Below are 19,064 nucleotides of genomic sequence, written 5' to 3'. Positions count from 1 at the left end.
AAGGCTACTTTGATGTTAATCTGGGAATGTTAACCGGACAGTTAATGGGTACTGGCGTGATCGGATGATATAAATCGCGTTGAAAGGTATAACCGATGGCCACACAAAGAGACAGACACAGGGACTGCAAAGTTGACTACAGGTTGGCCACAACTTGACACATAGAAATACATAGAGCTGCACTACAATGTTGTTTTCTAGTAATTACGGTAATATTCCGGAAGAGGCCATTGCGTGTATACCATTCTGGGGTAAATCGACAACACAGGGTTCGTTTCATGTCAGTTTACTTCTCCCGGTAGTCGAGTAAAAATGTTAATAAACATGTCGCCGAGCGGCTCCACTTTGGAAGAACAGCTCTCGTCCATAATGGACGTACTTGCGAAAGCGGCCGTATCTGAGATCAGCCAACTGTTCTCGGAAGGCTCGACTACCCTTCGCTTACAGATAACTCAGAGCCTGAAAGAAAACGAAGCGCTGAGGACGAGGATGAAGGTGATGAGGAGTGAGCTGTTTTCACTGCGGCTTCAAACCAGATCAAATGCATCGCGCGCGGCAAGTCGTTTCGCCCTGGCTCGAGCCAACATCTGCAAACCACGGACTAAACCACTGGGGAATGGTGAGTTGATCTCCGACTGTGATAGTTGGGAAAAAGGACGGAACAAGTGTTCAGGGGTCTTTAAGAACGCTCAATGTACTATGCATTACTATATGTGTAGTAATAATAACCAGGATTCATAATTAACAATTGATAATGAATAATAACATATCAGTAGACCACCTCACAAAAAAGGCCTCGTTGACGTTATGCCAATTTCCTGGACTTTGAATGGTCTTGGTCAAGAATGTAATGTATTCTTCTTCATCACCACCACCATCAGGTTTAAAGCCCCAGACGGATCACAAGGCGGTTGGTAATCCCCCGTCTCATTCACCGTCCACAAGTGAGGCTTCAACCGTTACCGTAACTCCAGCAGAGGTAGGCACAGCACACCTATATAATCACACACCTTTATGATTCAATGCGTCTTGAATGGGGGATTGACAACATCTATGCAAATACAAAAATATGCCTTGTGTGTTTCCCCCTCAATGTGGAAAGCAGGAAACCCCAGACATCATTTTAATCAAAGATGAAGAGGATATCAATGGATGCAGTCCAACTGTTGGTGAGTTACGCATTTTTAAGTGTTTAACTCACAATGGACATTGTTTAACTAGTTTGGGAAGAAACATAGAGAGCCATGGCTGAACGAATTCCACTTCAGTAAGCCTGTGTACAAGCCATACCCTTATGCTTGCTTGCTCTCTTTCTATTTTCCTTTCTGCGGAAGACTGCGATGCCTTTGGAGACGGCGGCACGCAGCGCGGCGCCACCTCGGAGAGTCTGCATGTGGACGCCCCTGGCTCCTCCCACACGTCCAGTCACAGCGGGGAGCTGCGGATCCTGAGCGTCCACGGAAAAGGGGAGGGCCCACTGGCGGTGGACGGCCATGACACCCTCTTCACGGCGTCCGAACTGGAGGCCCTGAGCTCGCTGTCCCCGGACCACAGCGTCACCCACGACAGCCTCCTCAGCTTCAGCAGCGGCGGCCCCAGCGAGAGGGTGGCCCCGTCGCTGGGGACGCAGGATGGCAGGGGGGGTCCCCTTAGGGACGGCCACGCAGAACGGCTCCAGCGCCTCCAGGCCGCCTCCCTGTCCCTGAAGCACGCCGCGCTGGAGGCCGGCGACAAGGGAAGGCGACCGGGGAACCTCAGTGCACAGTTCCCGCTGCAGCACAACCTTGCGTTCCCGCAGGGCGCGGCCAAGAGCCTGGACTGCGGCGAGCGGTTCTTTGGCCGCAAGGAGCTGGTCGTCCTCGGGCCCCGCTACAAGGACGCGGGGCCGATCCCCTGTGCCTTGTGCGGCAAGTCGTTGGCCAACAAGGCCAAGCTGAGGATGCACATGCGCATCCACACGGGCGAGAGGCCGTACGGCTGCGTCCAGTGCGGGAAGCGCTTCACGCAGAGCGGCAGCCTGAAGATCCACCTGAGGACTCACTCCGGGGAGAAGCCCTGCGTGTGTCTGCAGTGCAACGCGCGCTTCAGCGACCCCAGCAGTCTGCGTCGCCACATGGTCAAGCACATTGGCAACGAGGTGCTTTGACACGCGGGGCAGCGGGACGCTCTGATTGACCCCTCTGTCGTGTATGGGATCAAATGACTGCCTTTGGCTTTTTTCATCACGATGAAAGATGCTTTCTATTTTTTTTTATAAATTTTCTTTGTTTTTCTTGTAATTTTTTTTATAAACGTTGTTTGTATTCTTTTATAAATGTGTGTCATTATTCTTTTACGTTTGTAATGACAAATTGGCATCAAAGTTCACTTGTGGAATAGGCTATTGCAAAGTTATCACCAACATTATGGAGGATTGTTTTAACTTAATTTTATGTGTGCTTTAACCTACTGCTATATGCCATCTACCTCTTTTGATTTTACTTTCTGTCTGCGGTTATTTTTCTACTGCCAGTATTTTGTAGTTCTTACCTTGGATTGTATCACAATAAGGAAGGTGAGTTTGAATTCCAAATGGGTTATAACGCTATGAACACGCCACAGTGTTATAACTTGTTGTAATTAATGATTTTTAAGTGTACACAATTATTTAAAAAAATGAATATTTATTTACACTGTCGCTGGTTATATTAAAATGTTTTTGACCAAATTAAAACCAAAATTTCACATGTTCGGTTTTGTTTTGCATGTGTGTTTTTGAATGTTCGCAAACATGAGTAACCATAACTGGTTCATTATTTTTCCGACCACAAACTACTATTTAATTTAATAACAAGCTGGCCACAGTTAAACATTTATAAGCACAGACACACCGACTATAGTTGTACTACAATGTTTTCTAGTAATTACGGTAACATACCGGAAGAGGCCATTGTGCATATTTCGTTAGGGGGTAAATTGTCATCACAGGGCTCAGATCGAGTAACATATGACAATAAACATGTCGCCGTGCGACTCAACTTTGGAAGAACAGCTCTCGTCCATCATGGACGTACTTGCGAAAGCGGCCGTATCTGAAATCAGCCAACTGTTCTCGGAAGGCTCGACTACCCTTCGCTTACAGATAACTCGGAGCCTGAAAGAAAACGAAGCGCTGAGGACGAGGATGAAGGTGATGAGGAGTGAGCTGTTTTCACTGCGGCTTCAAACCAGATCAAATGCATCGCGTGCGGCAAGTCGTTTCGCCCTGGCTCGAGCCAACATCTGCAAACCACGGACTAAACCACTGGGGAATGGTGAGTGGATCTCCGACTGTGATCGGTTGAAAACAGGACGGAACAAGTGTTCAGGGGTCTTTAAGGACGCTCACTATTAATTTTTACATTTGTAGTAATACGAAGTAGTTATCATTTACAGAAGTGGTATGCAAGCCACATTTCCGGGCAAGGCACAAGAACGGGTATGGTGTTCCTGCCCTAGAAAAACATTGAAATAATTAAGCAATTTACTGCAATTTGAGATATATATTCGAAGACCTAAAACTTTACATCACTTTTGTAGCTCAGTAATCTCCAACTTTATATTAGGGGGCAACAGTGTATTTATTTAATTTATAGATTTTCATTATTTGTGCTGTTATGGTTATCGAAAAGGACAATCACTTATTCACTCACTTCTACATTGCTGCCCCTTTTTATGAAAAAAAGATAGATCTCATCTGCTTCACCCAAAACTTTGAAGGGGCATGATTTCACTCTCACTTTGAAAACATTATTATTACTATCATCCTGTTCATGTCGTTGTTGTGATAGAACCAGGGCCGGCTCTAGCCCATTTGGTGCCCTAGGCGAGATTACCCCCGCGCCCCCCCCCCCCCCCCCCCAAACATCTGAACCAAAGGTAGATAGATAGATATACTTTATGGATTCCAAGTTGGGAAATTGCAGCGTAACACACATTAACAAACACAATGAAGTAAGAGAACAACCTAGACATATGAAAAAGCAATATAAAAAATTTATAAAAAATGTATAAATAAGCGGTCTAATAAAAGTGCAAAGTAAAAATATAAAGTGCAGTGAACAGATTATGTAAAAACATATAAGGTGCTTGTATTGTTATATCTGAACACTTAACAGTTTTATTTGAACAACAATGGTTCAAAGGTGCTGCCTTGTGTCATCAGGCTGTTGAACAGTGCATGCTGTGCTTGTTCCTTCACCTGCAAGCAAATAAAACACACATGAAAATATAGATATTAATCCTTCAGTAAGGTCACAAGGTGATTTACAAATAACAGCACATCAGGCAATAAACACATCTGAAGCATAAATTATGAATAACCATAGTATTGTTCAGTGATGTGACTGCAGCTGTAACATGCAATTACATAACTGACCTGCTTCAATCTGACTTTCGGAGGTGGGTGGTGTCGTTGATGTGGCAGCGCTGCTGCTGCATGACGCCTGACTTGTAGCTGTATTCAAACATAGAGTACATCCATACTGTTAAGTTTGTTGTGTCATTCTACTTCATTTAATAAATAAATTAAGGTTTGAGATATATATATATATATATATATATATATATATATATTGACTGTGCTGTTGCATAGGGCCCCCTTGTAACACAAGGGGCCCCCCAAGCTTCCATTTCAACCTTTAAAATCACTTAAAATCAATTTGTCTAATTTATGCGCGCATGGAAGATGTTATAATGCAGAGTCAGATCATCATTTTATGTTGGTTAAAAAATGCTAGGGTCGAATTGAGATGCTTGGTTTGAATTTGAGTATGATAATTGGACGATGTGCCCATTTCTTGCACTTTGAATGCTCTTGGTCCGGAATCTAATGTATTCTTTATCATCGTTACCAGACCTTAAGCCCCAGATGGACCACAAGGAGGTTGTGAATTCCCCTTCCCATTCACCGTCCATAAGTGAGGCTTCCTCTGTTAGCACTCCAGCAGAGGTAGGCACAACACTCACTTGAAGCAAGCACACACCTTTTATGATTACGTTTGTGGTTCACGGGGATTGCAAAATTTCTCTGCTTAAATGCAAGAATGTGTCTTGTGCGTGTTTCCCTCTTTGTGTGGAAAGCAGCGGACCCCAGACATCATTTTAATCAAGGATGAAGAGGATATTGTCGGGGTTGGCATGCCCGCTGTAGGTAAGTCGTAACCATTGCAGCCATGCAAGCAAGCAAAGAAAATGGATCAACTGTGAATCTACTTAATTCTTCCTGCACTCAGAAGCCTTCAAAAGCCTTCATTTGAAAAAGCACCATGACCAGAGCCCTCCTGAAACACAAGTAAATCCAGGTTGTAGAATTTGAATCTCCCCTTTGTTTACGTTGGTTTTTTCTCCCACACCAAAAGCCAACCGTGCTAGGTAACTCCTGCCGGTGCCATTGACCTAGGCACTAGGCAGTGGCCCTGGTGCTGGTCCTCTGGACCTGCTCTGTGCCTGGCTACCTGCCCACTGCCCCTAGTGCTGCTAGTGAAGGGTTAAACGCAGGGCTCTCGTTTGTGTAATGTCATTGTACCAGTGGCGGCTGCTGGTCTTTCAAAGAGGGGAAGCTCATTTTCGGCCTACATCATATAAATTGTCAATTTATGTATATATATGTGTGTATATATGTAAATTATGCTCTCTGTTCCTTTTCAAGGAAATGCTCTGTCATACCAACTAGCTGTCTTTTCCACTGACTTGACCAGTGTCCTCTCAATGGCCAGCAGAGCTAGGCTGCTTAAACGGCCTTGGCCCATTGTGTTACGGGTGTAGGACTTGAGCCGCTTTAAACAGGAGAAGCTCCTTTCTACACCTGCAGATGTAGCTCTAATTGTGGCCACTAATGAGAACAGTTTGTAAAGCTGAGGCATTGCACTGTCCAACTCCATGTCTTTAAGGAATACCAAGAAATCACACAGCTTTCCCCTGTCACCCTGCAAGTCCTGATCTGAATACAGGACTTGAAGTTCAGACCTCAGGCTCCCTGAATCAAAGTGATGGCCAACTACCAAAACAATATTAAACTTGAACAAGGAAATGTGGGAATTATGTTAAACTGAAGCAAGGAATTGTGTGAATAAGTGTATGAAAATTGTCTAGCAATTTCGCCAAGCAAATATCAAGAAATAGGTTGCAGTTCGTCTTTCGACTCGCTTGCAAAATCCGTGATGGGACTGAGGAATGAAGACAGCTCCGGCGACTTTTTATAGTTCAAAATCGCTGTCAATCAAACGGCAACTCAGTCTTTCGCAGACCCTCCAATCATCACGTGGAAGGCCAGCGTCCAGGCCAGCCCACTCCTCCATTCACCCCCAGAAACGCTGAGCGTCCGTGGGAGGGACATAATCGCAGCATTATCCAATGACCGTCGACTTTCGACGCACTAAAAAAAGCTGTTCTATGCAGCCCCATTGAAGTGGATGGACGCTGAGCTTCAACAGGCCAATGCACTGTGACGCTACGGGAATGTATGAGAAGGAAAACGAGTCAGTCGACCTGCGATATGCAGCTGATGCTGAACGAACTTGTCTTCGAGATGGACGCATTTTTAGTCAATGAAATATTAACACAACAGTATATATTTGACCATTTAATTTTAGAAATTTTAGGGGAAGCTGAGCTTCCCTTGCAGTCTTAGAGAAGTCGCCACTGCATTGTACTATGACAAATAAAGAATCTTCTTCAATGTTACATATGGACTTAACATTGACTCCAGTCCATGTCTACACACGGTGCCCTTTTGGGCAAATATTGTATTAAAACAATAACCTTTTCTCTGTCTTTGTTTTCCCTCTGTGCAGGAGACTGCGATGCCGTTGGAGACCGCAGCACGCAGCGCGGCGCCACCTCGAAGAGTCGCTGTGTGGACGCCCCAGGCTCCTCCCACATGTCCGGTCACAGCGGGGAGCTGAGGATCCTGAGCGTCCACGGAAAAGGGGAGGGCCCACTGGCGGTGGACGGCCATGACACCGTCTTCACGGCATCCGAACTGGAGGCCCTGAGCTCGCTGTCCCCGGACCACAGCGTCACCCACGACAGCCTCCTCAGCTTCAGCAGCGGCGGCCCCAGCGAGAGGGCGGCCCCGTCGCAGGGGACGCAGGACGGCAGGGGGGGTCCCGGCAGGGGGGGTCCCGGCAGGGGGGGTCCCGGCAGGGGGGGTCCCGTTAGGGACGGCCACGCAGAACGGCTCCAGCGCCTCCAGGCCGCCTCCCTGTCCCTGAAACACGCCGCGCTGGCGGCCGGAGACAAGGGAAGGCAACCGGGCCACTTCGGCACACAGTTCCCGCTTCAGCCCAACTTGACGTTCCCGCAGGGCGCGGCCAAGAGCCTAGAAGGCTGCGGGCGGTTTGTCCGCCGCGAGGAGCTGGTCATGCACCGGGTCGGCCACAAGGGGGCACTGCCCATCCCCTGTGCCTTGTGCGGCAAGGTGTTGGCCAACAAGGCCAAGCTGAACATGCACATGCGCATCCACACGGGCGAGAAGCCGTACGGGTGCGTCCAGTGTGGGAAGCGCTTCACGCAGGGCGGCAACCTGAAGATCCACCTGAGGACTCACTCCGGGGAGAAGCCCTGCAAGTGTCAGCAGTGCGCCGCTAGCTTCAGCGACCCCAGTAGTCTGCGTCGCCACATGGTCAAGCACACTGGCTAAAGGGTGCTTTGACGAGTAGTGAGCGGACAGTCTGATTAACAGCTTTCTTGTGTATGTGATCAATGATTGCTTTAGTTTAGTTGTTTTTTTTTCAGATGCTTTCCAACTTTTTGACTTTTATTATTTGATATATATATTATTTTTATTATGTTATTTAAATGTTTGTTTTTATAGATTGAGATACTTGTTTCTGTCCAATAGTTTTAAAGGTTTATTCTCCCTGAATACTTTATTATTGTATATTAATATATATTATATTGATACTTCAGCCTTGTCTATTGCAAGGCGTGAACTTCACATTCTCTGTAGGCAGTCATGATTACGTGGGTACGTGGCTGTAACTCTGCACCAAGGCTGAATTTCTTGAACGTCTTCAAGTAGGCCTACTGTATTATTACTGTATTATTTCGGACCTCTGATCACTTTACGCATAACCCCCCCCCCCCCCCCCCCCGGCGACATAATTTTATTTTGACATGACCCTGCAATCGACATGGCAGAATTAATATGACCCCCCCCCCCCCCCCCCCCGACAATTCATCAACTCAATATATCACAAATATTGAGTGACGAATGGTCAGTTATTAATATCTCATATGACATCGTGTGACGAGCATCTGCTTTCTGAAAAAAGGCTATTCACATGAAATAAAACAATAAAACATTGAGACCATTCCACAAAGCACACTGGGTAATAACAAATTCAACCCATGGACTCGTCACTGGACTTGCTTCCTGAGTCATTGTTTATCTCAGCAGGTATAGCCGAAGCTTTTTTCTGTTTCTCAGACGAGCGTAAATTTGAGAGCTTTAACTACATGCTACCGCCTTCCTCAAATGCATTGAAAAGGCTGTCATTTGCACAATTTCACAAATAATCACCGCTCACTGAAAGAATATGTGAAGAATACGTATATTTACGGGGCCGTCCAAACAGACCTCTCGCTAATTGCCCAGGCCTAGACCCAATCCCATGTCTTAAGGTGCTCCTTTATTGGGTCACTCAGATCCCATATTATTACTACTTTCAGGGTTCGCTATTGAGTCTTGCAGAGCAAAACAGTGACGCAAAATGTATATTTTTGTGGATTTTAAAATGTTTGTCCCGTCCCGGAAAAACAAAGTCAGATGCTGGCTAAGATAAGGGCAACCATGGAAATATATTCAAAGACGCAAATGTGTATTTCTAAAAATAAATGTGTATAGTCAGTTTACTACTAGTAAACTCAGTTTACTGCAGGTAGGCCTCATGTTTCAGGTAAACTGAGTTTACTAGTAGTAAACTGAGTAATGCACATTTATTTTTGACACATTTCTTACAAATAGTAACTACAAACTGTTCCCACAAACTAATGTCATCAGATGCACATTCTGCTGGCCTATACGGTTTTGAATAAGTTATTTGTTACAAATGGTCCCATTTTTATCTATTATTTGGTTTCATACTCAAACAGGTAAGAAAATAGCTAGTAGCTAATAATCTAATAATAATAAAGCTAATAATCTAGCTTTAGTTCCAATAAGAGTAAAGATTAATTAATTATGTAAATCAGTTACAAAATCTGCATATTATCACCTTAAAAACGACTTAGAGGGCTCATGTCTACCGAAGACTTAAAAAAAACTTGTACATGCCTTTATCACCAGCAAGCTTGATTACTGCAATGGTCTCCTTACAGGTCTCCCAAAAAAAACTCTAAGGCAACTACAGCTTGTTCAGAATGCTGCTGCTAGAGTTCTAACAAAGACCAAAAAATTATTAACATATTAACATACTAACATATTACACCAATTATACTAACATATTACACCAATTCTTAAATTGTTACATTGGCTTCCTGTATGTCAGAGAATTGATTTTAAAATCATGTTGCTAACCTATAAATCCCTACATGGTTTAGGGCCAAAATATTTAACTGATATGCTTCCACTACATAAGCCTTCTAGGCCACTAAGATCCTCTGAGACCAATCTGTTAATTATCCCCAGAGTCATCACGAAACATGGGGAAGCAGGAGTTACTACGCAACAAATAGCTGGGTAGGCCTAATAACAAATTCAACCCATGGACTCGTCACCGCAATATGCAACTTCTCGGTGTTCCCGAACCCACCCCAGGGGATGACCAACATCCGCAACCAGAACGCTCTTCTGAAGAACCACTATAACCACATTTCGTTTTTCTTTTTCTTGTCACAGCTTGTGTAACCGGAGCAGGGCAATGCTTTTTATTGTTACAATATTTGTTGTAAGGGTCATATTTAGTACATGTCTAGTTTGCATATTTTTTTTATAGTTATTATTAGTGTGAATGCTGGAGCATTCACACTCTAGATATCGAAATCTTTATTTTTATTCTGTCAATAGGCCTACTTCGGTTCTCCTTCGCCATACTTTCAGCTACAGAAACCATTCAAATATCAAAACGTCCAGCTTTGTAACGACATGATGGCTTCAGCTTTTTTCTATTCATTAAACTTTTTAAATTATTCTACTTTTTCCACCTTTACTTTTCCAATAGAAATCAATGAGCCTCTGATACTTTCACTGCATGCTTAAGACGTCGTAACCATATAGGCGTCTTACGCTGGGGTCGAGTAGGCCTACCCACCAGTTTTCGTCAAGATTCACTTTGTACCCACCACTTAAAAAGACAAAAAAACTTGCTGTTAGGGGACGTAGAATATTCAATCTCTCACGCTTTATGAATCAGTATTACCTTTGCTACTTTACTCAATGAATCCGAGGTCCTCGTGCTGACAGACTTTATTACCTCTCCGTCTCATTTTATCTGGTCAAGTCACTAGACAGACTGTTTTTCCAAACACACGCTTATCTTGCCACTTTTGCCACATTTACTATTGACTATTAATACATTTTAAAAAGATGTGTTAAAACGTCTTTTTGAGCATTTGGTAAACTGAAACTTGAAACTTATTTTAAGACTATTAATATCCAACAAAAAAAAATCAAGCTGTTAAAACACGTTATGTTTTTAGAGCACTTGTAAAGGTCCCAAAGTCTCTTTTTAGAGCTTATGAAGATAAATGAAGAAAATATTTGATGACCTCTAGAATAACTATGGAAGATTGTGGACTCATTATTACTGGACTTATTTACTTTTATTTATTTCTCTTATGTTACTATTATTTATTTTCTATTTTCTATTATTTATGTTAGTTATTATCACCTTATATAATTTAAGTTATTTCTCTTACCTAATGTGCCTTGTATGTTAAGAGGTATTTATTGTTGTCCATTGCCTTGATTTATGTAAATGAATCAGCCTTCAATAAAAAAAAATATTAAAAAAAATAAATTAAAAAAAAGCTTGTAAAGAAAGGTCCCGCGTCGTCGTCGTCGTGTCGTAGTGGCCACTGCAGCCACGCCCACGCCCATGACGCTGAAGCTATTGCGTGGGCTGGGCTGGGGCTGGGTTCTGGGGCTGGGAGGGGCGGGGCTGGGGCTGGGGCGGGGCCTGTGGTCGATGACGTCACGTGCCTGTTTGAAGAAGAACGTTCCACGAGCCTCGGGTCGAGAAGTCCGCCATCTTTGGAGCGACAGCCAGCGGTCCTCTCGTCTGACCGACCTGCGTCACAGCGCCGAGACTCGGCTGTTTCTCTCCCATCTGATTTTTTTTTTTTGTGTGTGTGTGTTAGTGTGTGTTAGTGTGTGATGAATGTGAGTAAGAATAACCGTACTCCGTTATGTGATTGTTGTTATTATAGCGGATTTGTGGAATACGGTCAAACTTTTCCTGTGTGTGGGGAAATGTGTGTTAGCCGCGTCGTGCTAACTATGCTACGGTGGTGTCTTCGTCAGCGTGGTGTTTATTTACAGCATGCTAATATACATGTGTGTTTTATAATCGCTGTGCGCGTTTTAGAGACACGCCCGTGTTGTTGTTGTTGTTGTTGTTGTCGAGGGCGACTTATGACTTAGGAAGGTTTATGATTTGTTTTGTTAGCTTAAGCTAGCCTGCTAGCGCGGTGGTGTGTGTGTGTGTGGGGGGGTTTGCTTACGTCATCAACATGAGGTTTTTTTTAACATCGGTTTTGTTGTTTTCTCACAGCAGTGAGTTTTCGATATATCGCTTTATTTATGGTATCGTTCGTTAAACCTTTCCAACAACGCGGTCTGGTAAACAGCGGGGCCGAGGCGAGCGGAGACAAGATGGCGACGCGGTCGCGGAGATAAACACACTGGGCCCCTTGTTGTCTTCCATCTTGAAACGGCAAGCAGCCAATCAGGGCCCGAGTAGCGGCGGGTCGCGTGGTTACGTCATCCGCGGTGGATGCAGGATGCAGATGCGTTTTTTTTTGTTTTTTTTGGCACGCAAAAATCAAAGCGATCGAGTGATTAATTGGATATTGGTTTGTTCACGTTTGTTGAACTATTTAAAAACGTTATAGAGGAGTGGGGATACGTAAAATACATGAGCTCGAGACTCTTTAACGACCTGAAAGTGGAACGATTAATTGTAGGAAGAGTTATGTCGTCACTGCGCACCACTCGTTGACATAGACTGTCCCCCCACCAGGGGTTCTTAACGTGGCGTGGCATGTCGGTCCTCCTGAGCTAAAGAAAGTCTTGTGTGTGTGTTCACAGCTTTTAAGTTTTATTTTTTTTTAGATTTTGTTAAATAACTAAATGTACAAACATCGTCTTTTCAGATGCGGCAATCCAAGAGAATGCGCTCCCGCTCCCCAGGCCTGTGGCAGAACGAGTACAGCTGGGAGGAGAGGGTGGACGGCCGCAAACGCCGCCGGCGAGATTCTCACAGCAGCGAGCGGGAGAACAAGTCCCGACGCCAACACAGTCACTACCGGGCCTATGACGGGTAAAGAAAAAAGTCTTTTTCTTTTTCTTTTTTTTCTCCTCTGGTGTTAATTTTAATATTGACTTTTTTCTCTTTTTTTTCTTTGACGCTTGCTTGTTTACAAGCTGCCGTATGGGTTCACTCAGTCCCCACCCTGGGTTGTTGTTGTTTTGTGATGAATCTAAACTGCACTTTGAACCACTTTCCAATGTCGGTTCTGGTTTGCGAAACACGGCGTTGATCCTGTAACCCGCCTGGATGCACAAACTGAACCAACAAGGCCTTCAGGGTCAAGCTTGTTGTGTTGTCGGGCTTACTCGAGTGCTGTCGTCTGGCTTTTTATAAGTTCAAATGGTTGTGGATTAAACTGTTGGAAGACTCCGGATCAGCTCTAAATATAATTCTTCTCGGGGAGCAAACCTCCTTATGGGAGAGAGCTGACACCATCGGGGTGCGAGGGCTCTCCGGTTTGTCTCCGTCATGGGGGAGGTTCGACAAAACTCAAAATAGTAGCAGTGGGGCAGAGCCACGTTGCCCCCACAGCCACGATTAAGACATTGGAGTAAGTCGGATGCATTGAAGAGCCGTGGGGAATTTCTCCCGTCGTTCCCTTGATAGGAAAACAAGAGGGTGTTTGGTGTGGTTTCGGGTGTCCCCACCTCAGAGCAGTAGCCCACGGAGAAGCTCAATGTGAATGTGGCGTTTCATTTCATACTTGAAACACCCCCAAAATATGTGCCGTGCTGTCATCCACACAGGCTCTTTAATCAAGCAAGAAGCAGGGTGTTTTGGTGACTGTAAACCAGTGTGTTTCTAAATAAGTTGCGTTGCTTAAAGGGCTCTTGTGTAGAGTTTTCAAAGGCAACAGGCAGGGCCTCCTCGCGTTTGGCGTCATCCGCCGCCTCCACATCACTTCAGAGCACAGATCTGGTCCCCCCCCCCCGTCTGCTTCTCACCTCTTTTGTCCCGCCCGTTTGCTTCCCCCCCCCCCCCCCCCCCCCTCCCCTGCAGGCATTACCTGGAGACGCGCAACCTCAACCAGAAGCCGGCCTCCGGGGACAGCCTGGCGTACCGCGACGCCAGCGGGGCCGTGGGCTACAAGGACGGCCGCGGGCCCACCTGCCGGGACAACCGGGACCGCGAGTGGCACCACTACAGCAAGTCGTCGTGCCGCAGCGGGCGGAGCGCTCGCAGCCGGCGTAGCAGGAGCCGGCGACGGGACCGCGGCCGCCGCCGCAGCCCCTCGCACCACAGCTCCTACTCGGTATGGGAACCCCCCCCCACCCCGCCCTGCCCTCTCTCTCTCTTTGTCTCCCCCCCCCCCCCCCCCCCCTTTCTGTAAACCCACCTAAAGGTCAGGTTCATTTGTCACTGGTGTTCCGATCTCTTTGTTGTATGTGCGTGCCTGTGCCACTGCTCTCATTTGATGTATGTGTTGGACTTGTTGTTGTAAGCAGCGGGTTTTGTTTTAAGTCCCAGACTTAAGGGGTAGATTGACCTGGGAGGGGAGGTTTGTTTGTAAACATCTTAGCGGGGGGGGGGGGGGCTGAAACTACTTTTTTGGGGTTGGGATTGTTAACCGTTTAAAAGTTAAAACCGTTGTACGAAGATCTACAGGCCTGTGCTTTGCGTATGATTTTTATTTTCTGTACTTCCACTGAGAAAGTCTCTCCCATCTAAAAAAATATCTTGTTGCCGTGTTTTTCTTCTGTAACACACACTATGTGGTGGCTGCCGCCCAAATGCCTTTCTCTGGTGGGGCTGAATTTGAATTTGCTGCTCCGTCCGTCCATTCGCCCGGCGGTGTTACTGAACGGCCCGAATCTATCCGCACCTCCCCCACACCTCCCCCCTTGGCCCGGTTGAATGAATGCCGATGATGTCGCGTTGTGGCGGCCTGGTGCTGACTGGCTGATGATGGGTTATTGATGTGGTCGACTCCCCCCCCCCCACGCGCGGTGCAGAGGAGGAGCCATCGGCGCAGGAAAAGATCCAGGAGTGTTGAGGATGATGGCGAGGGTCACCTCATCTATCACATTGGAGACATGCTGAGAGCGAGATGTATAGAATATAAACCTTTTTATTTTTTACTGTTTCTACTCTCTCTATCACAGTCTTTTTGTCTTGTTGTCTGGATGATTGTTCAGTTGCACAGACTTAAGTAAATCGGAGCGTAGACCGACTCCAGGGCCCCTGGTCCTTTTTTTAAGATAAGATGTAAGGCTAGAACTCCCTCTGCAGTGTGACATAGTTTAATATTGTGTTGGACTACACCAGCCACATATTCTGTAGTTGACTAGCTTAGCAGATTGTGTGTGTGTATGTCAGGTAGTGAAACAGCAGGAGGCCTGTGTCCACAGCCGTCCGTGCCGCGGTGCTAACTACCTCTCTCTCATTCCCCGTAGATGAGATAATGTCCACTCTAGGAGAAGGAGCCTTTGGGAAGGTGGTTGAATGCATTGATCATAACAAGTAAGTCTCAGGGGCGTTCATATTCACTCGATGTTCAATTACTGATTTTGTTTCTCGGTTTCGCAACGCAACGCCTTTTTTGATCGTTCTCTGACAAGTTGTTGTTGTTTTGGATCTTCAGCAGTGGTGGACCTCGCATGGCTCTGAAGATCATTAAGAACATAGACCGCTACCGCGAGGCCGCCTTGTCTGAGGTAGAGGTCCTTGAACAGATGAACTCGCTGGACTACGACCGCAAATAGTGAGTACAGCGGTTACACTTAACACAACCGACCGGCACCGACTCTCGTCGCCCGTGTCTCTCAGATGACTGACGGCGTGCGTGTGTTTGACTTGTGTCCTCAGTCCATGTGTGCGCATGTTGGACTGGTTCGACTATCACGGACACGTGTGCATCGCCTTCGAGTTGCTGGGGCTCAGCACGTACGACTTCCTCAAGGAGAACAACTTCCAGCCGTTCCCCATCCAGAACATCCAGCACATGGCCTACAGCATCGTCCGGGCTGTCAGATGTGAGTACAGCGTCACACGGCACCGGCGCTTAATCATCGCCCTTCAAACGGGAAACGTGCGTTCCCGAGCGTCGTCCCCATGGCGCCTATTAACCCCCCCCCCCCCCCCCCCCCTTGCGGTTCTCTTTGTTCCCTCGCAGTTCTGCATAAGAACAAGCTCACGCACACGGACCTGAAGCCGGAGAACATCCTCTTCATCGACTCCGAGTACGACATTGAGTACAGCCCCATCCTGGTAAGGAAGCCGCCAACCCTCCTCCTTCCTCGTGTACGCGGTGAACAATCATAGATGTCTGAGCGACTCCATGCCAGTGCCCTCGACTCACTTTCGTGTGTGTGTGTCTCCCCCCCCCCCCCCCCCACCCACAGAGACGAGACCAGCGCACCTTGAAGAACCCTGAGGTGAAGGTGGTGGACTTTGGCAACGCCACTTATGAGCACGAGCACCACACGTCGGTGGTGTCCACGCGCCACTACCGCGCCCCCGAGGTCATCCTAGGTGCGTGTGTCTTGTGTGTCGCGGCACGGTGGTCGCGTTCGCCTGGTTTACTGTAGTGATGCTAAACTTTATTTATAAAGCACCTTTTAGACAAAATGTGAAAAAAAGAAAGTGCTTTGACGTGCAATTCCATTTAATGGAATCATTTCTTTTCTTTTATTGTATGACAATGTTTGTATGTGAAGCACTTTGAGTCTGCCTTGTGTATGAAAAGTGCTATATAAATAAAGTTGCCTTGCCTTAAAATACATAAATTAGGACGGTAGTCAAAATCCAAGACACAGAATATAAAACCAAGATAGATAAAAAAATAGAATTTATAAAAATCATCAAGTAATCATTAAATAAAATGAAGATTGAGAAACGCGTAATAAAGTGCTCCTTTTGGTGGCCGTCGTCGTTATTCAGTTAGTTTGATGCTGAATCGTCTCTTTCAGATCTGGGCTGGGACCATTCCTGTGACGTGTGGAGCATAGGGTGCATCCTGGTCGAGTATTACCTGGGGACCACTCTCTTCCAGGTAGGGGGCAGTAGAGCTCACCAACACTTGAATCACAATCACTCTTCCTTGCCGCTCTGCTCCGGGTGTCTCACCACTCTACTCTACTTTGCTGCGTTTCAGACCCACGACAGCAAGGAGCACCTCGCTATGATGGAGAGGATCCTGGGCCCCATCCCCACGCACCTCCTACAGAAGACCAGGCAAGTCCACCTCCGCACAGCCACACACACTTTGTCTTCTGAGTCTGTTCTAGACGAGGACGCCAGCATTTAATCGGATGTAGTGTCCCATCGGTGCTTTGTTTGATTATTTTGACTTTTTATTGAAGGATTGGAATTCTGTTCTCCAGGAAACGCCGCTACGTCCACCGCTACAAGCTGGACTGGGACGGCAACAGCTCCTCTGGGAGGTTCGTCAAGAAGAGCTGTAAACCGCTCAAGGTGAGCTCAAGGAGACTATGAACGATTTGTTGTTTCCACGCTGTTAACCATATAGAGACGCTGAACCGAAACACACTGGTTAAACACCTGAACCCTCCTCCTCCCCCCCCCCCCTCCCCCCCCCTCAGGAGTACATGATGTGTCAGAGCGAAGACCACCAGAACTTTTTTGACATGGTGGAGAAGATGATGGCGTACGACCCGTCCAAGCGCCTCAACTTGGAGCAGGCCATGAGACACCCCTTCCTGGCCGGTCTGCACAAGACCAGCAGCAGCAGCAGTAACCACCACCACAACCACAACAACAGCAGCAGCCGCAGCAGCAGAGGCAGCAAGTTTTAACTCCCCGGTCCGCTCTGTCAGGACCCGACGCCTGCATGATGAGCTTTATACTGAACCCGGAACTGCTTTCTGACTCTCTGGGAGAGATTGTGAACTTGACGACTGTATCAGTCCACCTGCCCTATCAACATGAAACTGGCCCAATTTTTCAACATCGATGTTTCACTGCTTCCCTCTGGATTTATTTTGTATATTTATTTGTCATTGTAATGTAAAAGTTTTTTGATCTTTTTTTTCTTTTCTTTTTTTTTTTTTTTACTGTGCATAATGTAAACTGAGATCGAAATGTAAAAAGGTTATGCCAAGGTTTGATTATTGTAAATGCTGGGGCTAGGGACTGAGATTCTGTACATTTGATCAATTGAGTTGTGCCGTTTTCCTTTACGGCTATTTTTTGTCTTGAGCGGATTTATAACTTTTGCAACCATGTTCTTTTCTCAATAAAGGATGTATTTCGTACTGATGATCGTGGTCTCATTTTGATGTGCCGCCCTGCCGCCGCCAGAGAGCAGTAAAGAGCTGTTGGGTTAGACTCGGAACTCTTCAGTGACAGTTCATAAGGATTGACTATTTATATGCACCCTCTATGTTCAATTAGTTAACTTGGTGAACGGACCGCGCTGGAACGTAGCGTTTTAGAAAAAAAAAACCTTATATAAATAACAACTTATAAATACCTTAACTAGCCTATTAAAAAATGAATAATTAACGTCTTTATTTAAATTTAACAATGCTCCGGGAACAAATTAAATATTGGATAATATACATCTGCTTATTGGATATCTCTATCCAGCCCTCGTGTCAATCAATCACTTGAAGCGCGATCAATCTGCCGCCTCCCACGTGGCCAACAGGGCGGGACATCGTGGAACACAAACTTGTGGAGACAGCTTGACCCACTGCATGTCTCACATCCTAAACACTCACTAGCAGGGAACACCTCCTCTGGTCCATGTCCAGACCCATGCAACCTGACATTACGCACGCACTAACCTGCTCTTGCCTCAAACACTTTGCTGAGAACATACTGGACTTTGTTTAGATTGGTTTTTGCGCGGCGCTCTATAAAGTTTGTAGCCTAGTCGCTTTAGCACGTTGCTGGAAGTGTGAATCACTCAACGCGGACACCGTGGTTCACTGGATCAACGGGACGGTTCTGAAGAGCAGCATTTCGGCATGGATACAGCGAAGGACTCGAGCGGGGAGAGTAAGCCGGAGTGCCAGTGTGCGCCCAGGTCCGGGTTCCGACAGTGGCTGCCAGGATTGCCCATTGCTCTGTGTTTGCTGTTATCCATGAGCTCCATCGTGGTGTGTCTTTTGATGAGCGTGAAGACGTTCCAGCTGGAGAGCCGGCTGCAGATGGAGATGGACAAGATCTCCGTCCTTCAGCCGTCCCACAGCGCGTTCCTGAACGAGGATGGCACCCTGATTCATCAGCTCAGCACCCCGATTGAGAAGCTCGTGGAAGAGGTATCAATGTCCTAAACAATAGAGCTGAAGTTGAATAAAACAACAGGTCGTTTTATTGAATTGAACTGTTTAAATGTTCACCCAGCTCGATGCGTAAAGCGCGCGTAATGACAGAAAGGAGCCTAGGTGCGCCTTTCAGCTCTAAACTAGTACTGACTGCATGTTCTCGTACTGACTGCATGTTTGTAAAACTGCACTGACCTATAGCAACATCAATCTTTAAATTAAGCGTATGCTTTAAAATGCGCAAGAGAAAACACATGTCAACAATACGGAAATGCACGGAGCATTATTTTTAGAAAATACACTGAGGAAAATATTTAGAAATGTTCAGACCTGTGATATAATA

General features: G+C 46.2%; 4 protein-coding genes across 7 annotated transcripts in view; all 4 read left to right on the top strand.

The window, feature by feature from the left end:
* Window positions 1-312: 312 nt before the first annotated feature.
* LOC311345438 (uncharacterized protein) lies at window positions 313-2,672 on the top strand (the record flags this gene model as incomplete). Its single annotated transcript, XM_084469837.1, has 4 exons — window positions 313-619; window positions 882-979; window positions 1,106-1,169; window positions 1,335-2,672. The coding sequence occupies 4 exons, from the start codon at window positions 313-315 to the stop codon at window positions 2,144-2,146; spliced, it is 1,281 nt and encodes a 426-aa protein (XP_084325963.1). The 3' UTR covers window positions 2,147-2,672.
* A 2,485-nt stretch (window positions 2,673-5,157) lies between these two features.
* On the top strand, window positions 5,158-8,062 carry LOC311344711 (uncharacterized protein; the record flags this gene model as incomplete). Its single annotated transcript, XM_084469066.1, has 2 exons — window positions 5,158-5,170; window positions 6,813-8,062. 2 exons carry the CDS (start codon window positions 5,158-5,160, stop codon window positions 7,658-7,660), a joined length of 861 nt encoding a protein of 286 aa, XP_084325192.1. The 3' UTR covers window positions 7,661-8,062.
* Window positions 8,063-11,205: 3,143 nt separating this feature from the next.
* LOC311345482 (dual specificity protein kinase CLK4-like) lies at window positions 11,206-17,704 on the top strand. Of its 4 annotated transcripts, none has more exons than XM_084469898.1 (13): window positions 11,206-11,341; window positions 12,334-12,500; window positions 13,491-13,743; window positions 14,444-14,540; window positions 14,885-14,951; window positions 15,076-15,192; window positions 15,297-15,463; window positions 15,604-15,698; window positions 15,833-15,962; window positions 16,400-16,482; window positions 16,585-16,664; window positions 16,814-16,904; window positions 17,033-17,704. In XM_084469898.1, the coding sequence occupies exons 1-13, from the start codon at window positions 11,336-11,338 to the stop codon at window positions 17,243-17,245; spliced, it is 1,566 nt and encodes a 521-aa protein (XP_084326024.1). In that variant the 5' UTR covers window positions 11,206-11,335; the 3' UTR covers window positions 17,246-17,704. The 4 variants fall into 4 exon arrangements, with proteins under 4 accessions (XP_084326024.1, XP_084326022.1, XP_084326023.1 ...); XM_084469896.1 differs by having other exon boundaries at window positions 16,793-16,904; XM_084469897.1 differs by having other exon boundaries at window positions 15,073-15,192.
* Window positions 17,705-18,181: 477 nt separating this feature from the next.
* LOC311344710 (uncharacterized protein) overlaps window positions 18,182-19,064 on the top strand; it is a gene marked incomplete at its 3' end in the record, with an annotated part of 3,832 nt that continues 2,949 nt past the window's right edge. The window contains exon 1 of the mRNA XM_084469065.1: window positions 18,182-18,715. Within this exon, the coding sequence (XP_084325191.1) occupies window positions 18,422-18,715 (294 nt within the window). The 5' untranslated portion in view covers window positions 18,182-18,421. The remainder of the gene's footprint in view (window positions 18,716-19,064) is intronic.

The sequence above is a fragment of the Micromesistius poutassou genome, assembly GCF_964030765.1.
Source record: "Micromesistius poutassou genome assembly, chromosome: 6".
Classification (NCBI taxonomy): domain Eukaryota; kingdom Metazoa; phylum Chordata; class Actinopteri; order Gadiformes; family Gadidae; genus Micromesistius; species Micromesistius poutassou.
Note: the sequence above shows the minus strand (reverse complement) of the source record. Positions and strands in the feature narration are given on the sequence as shown.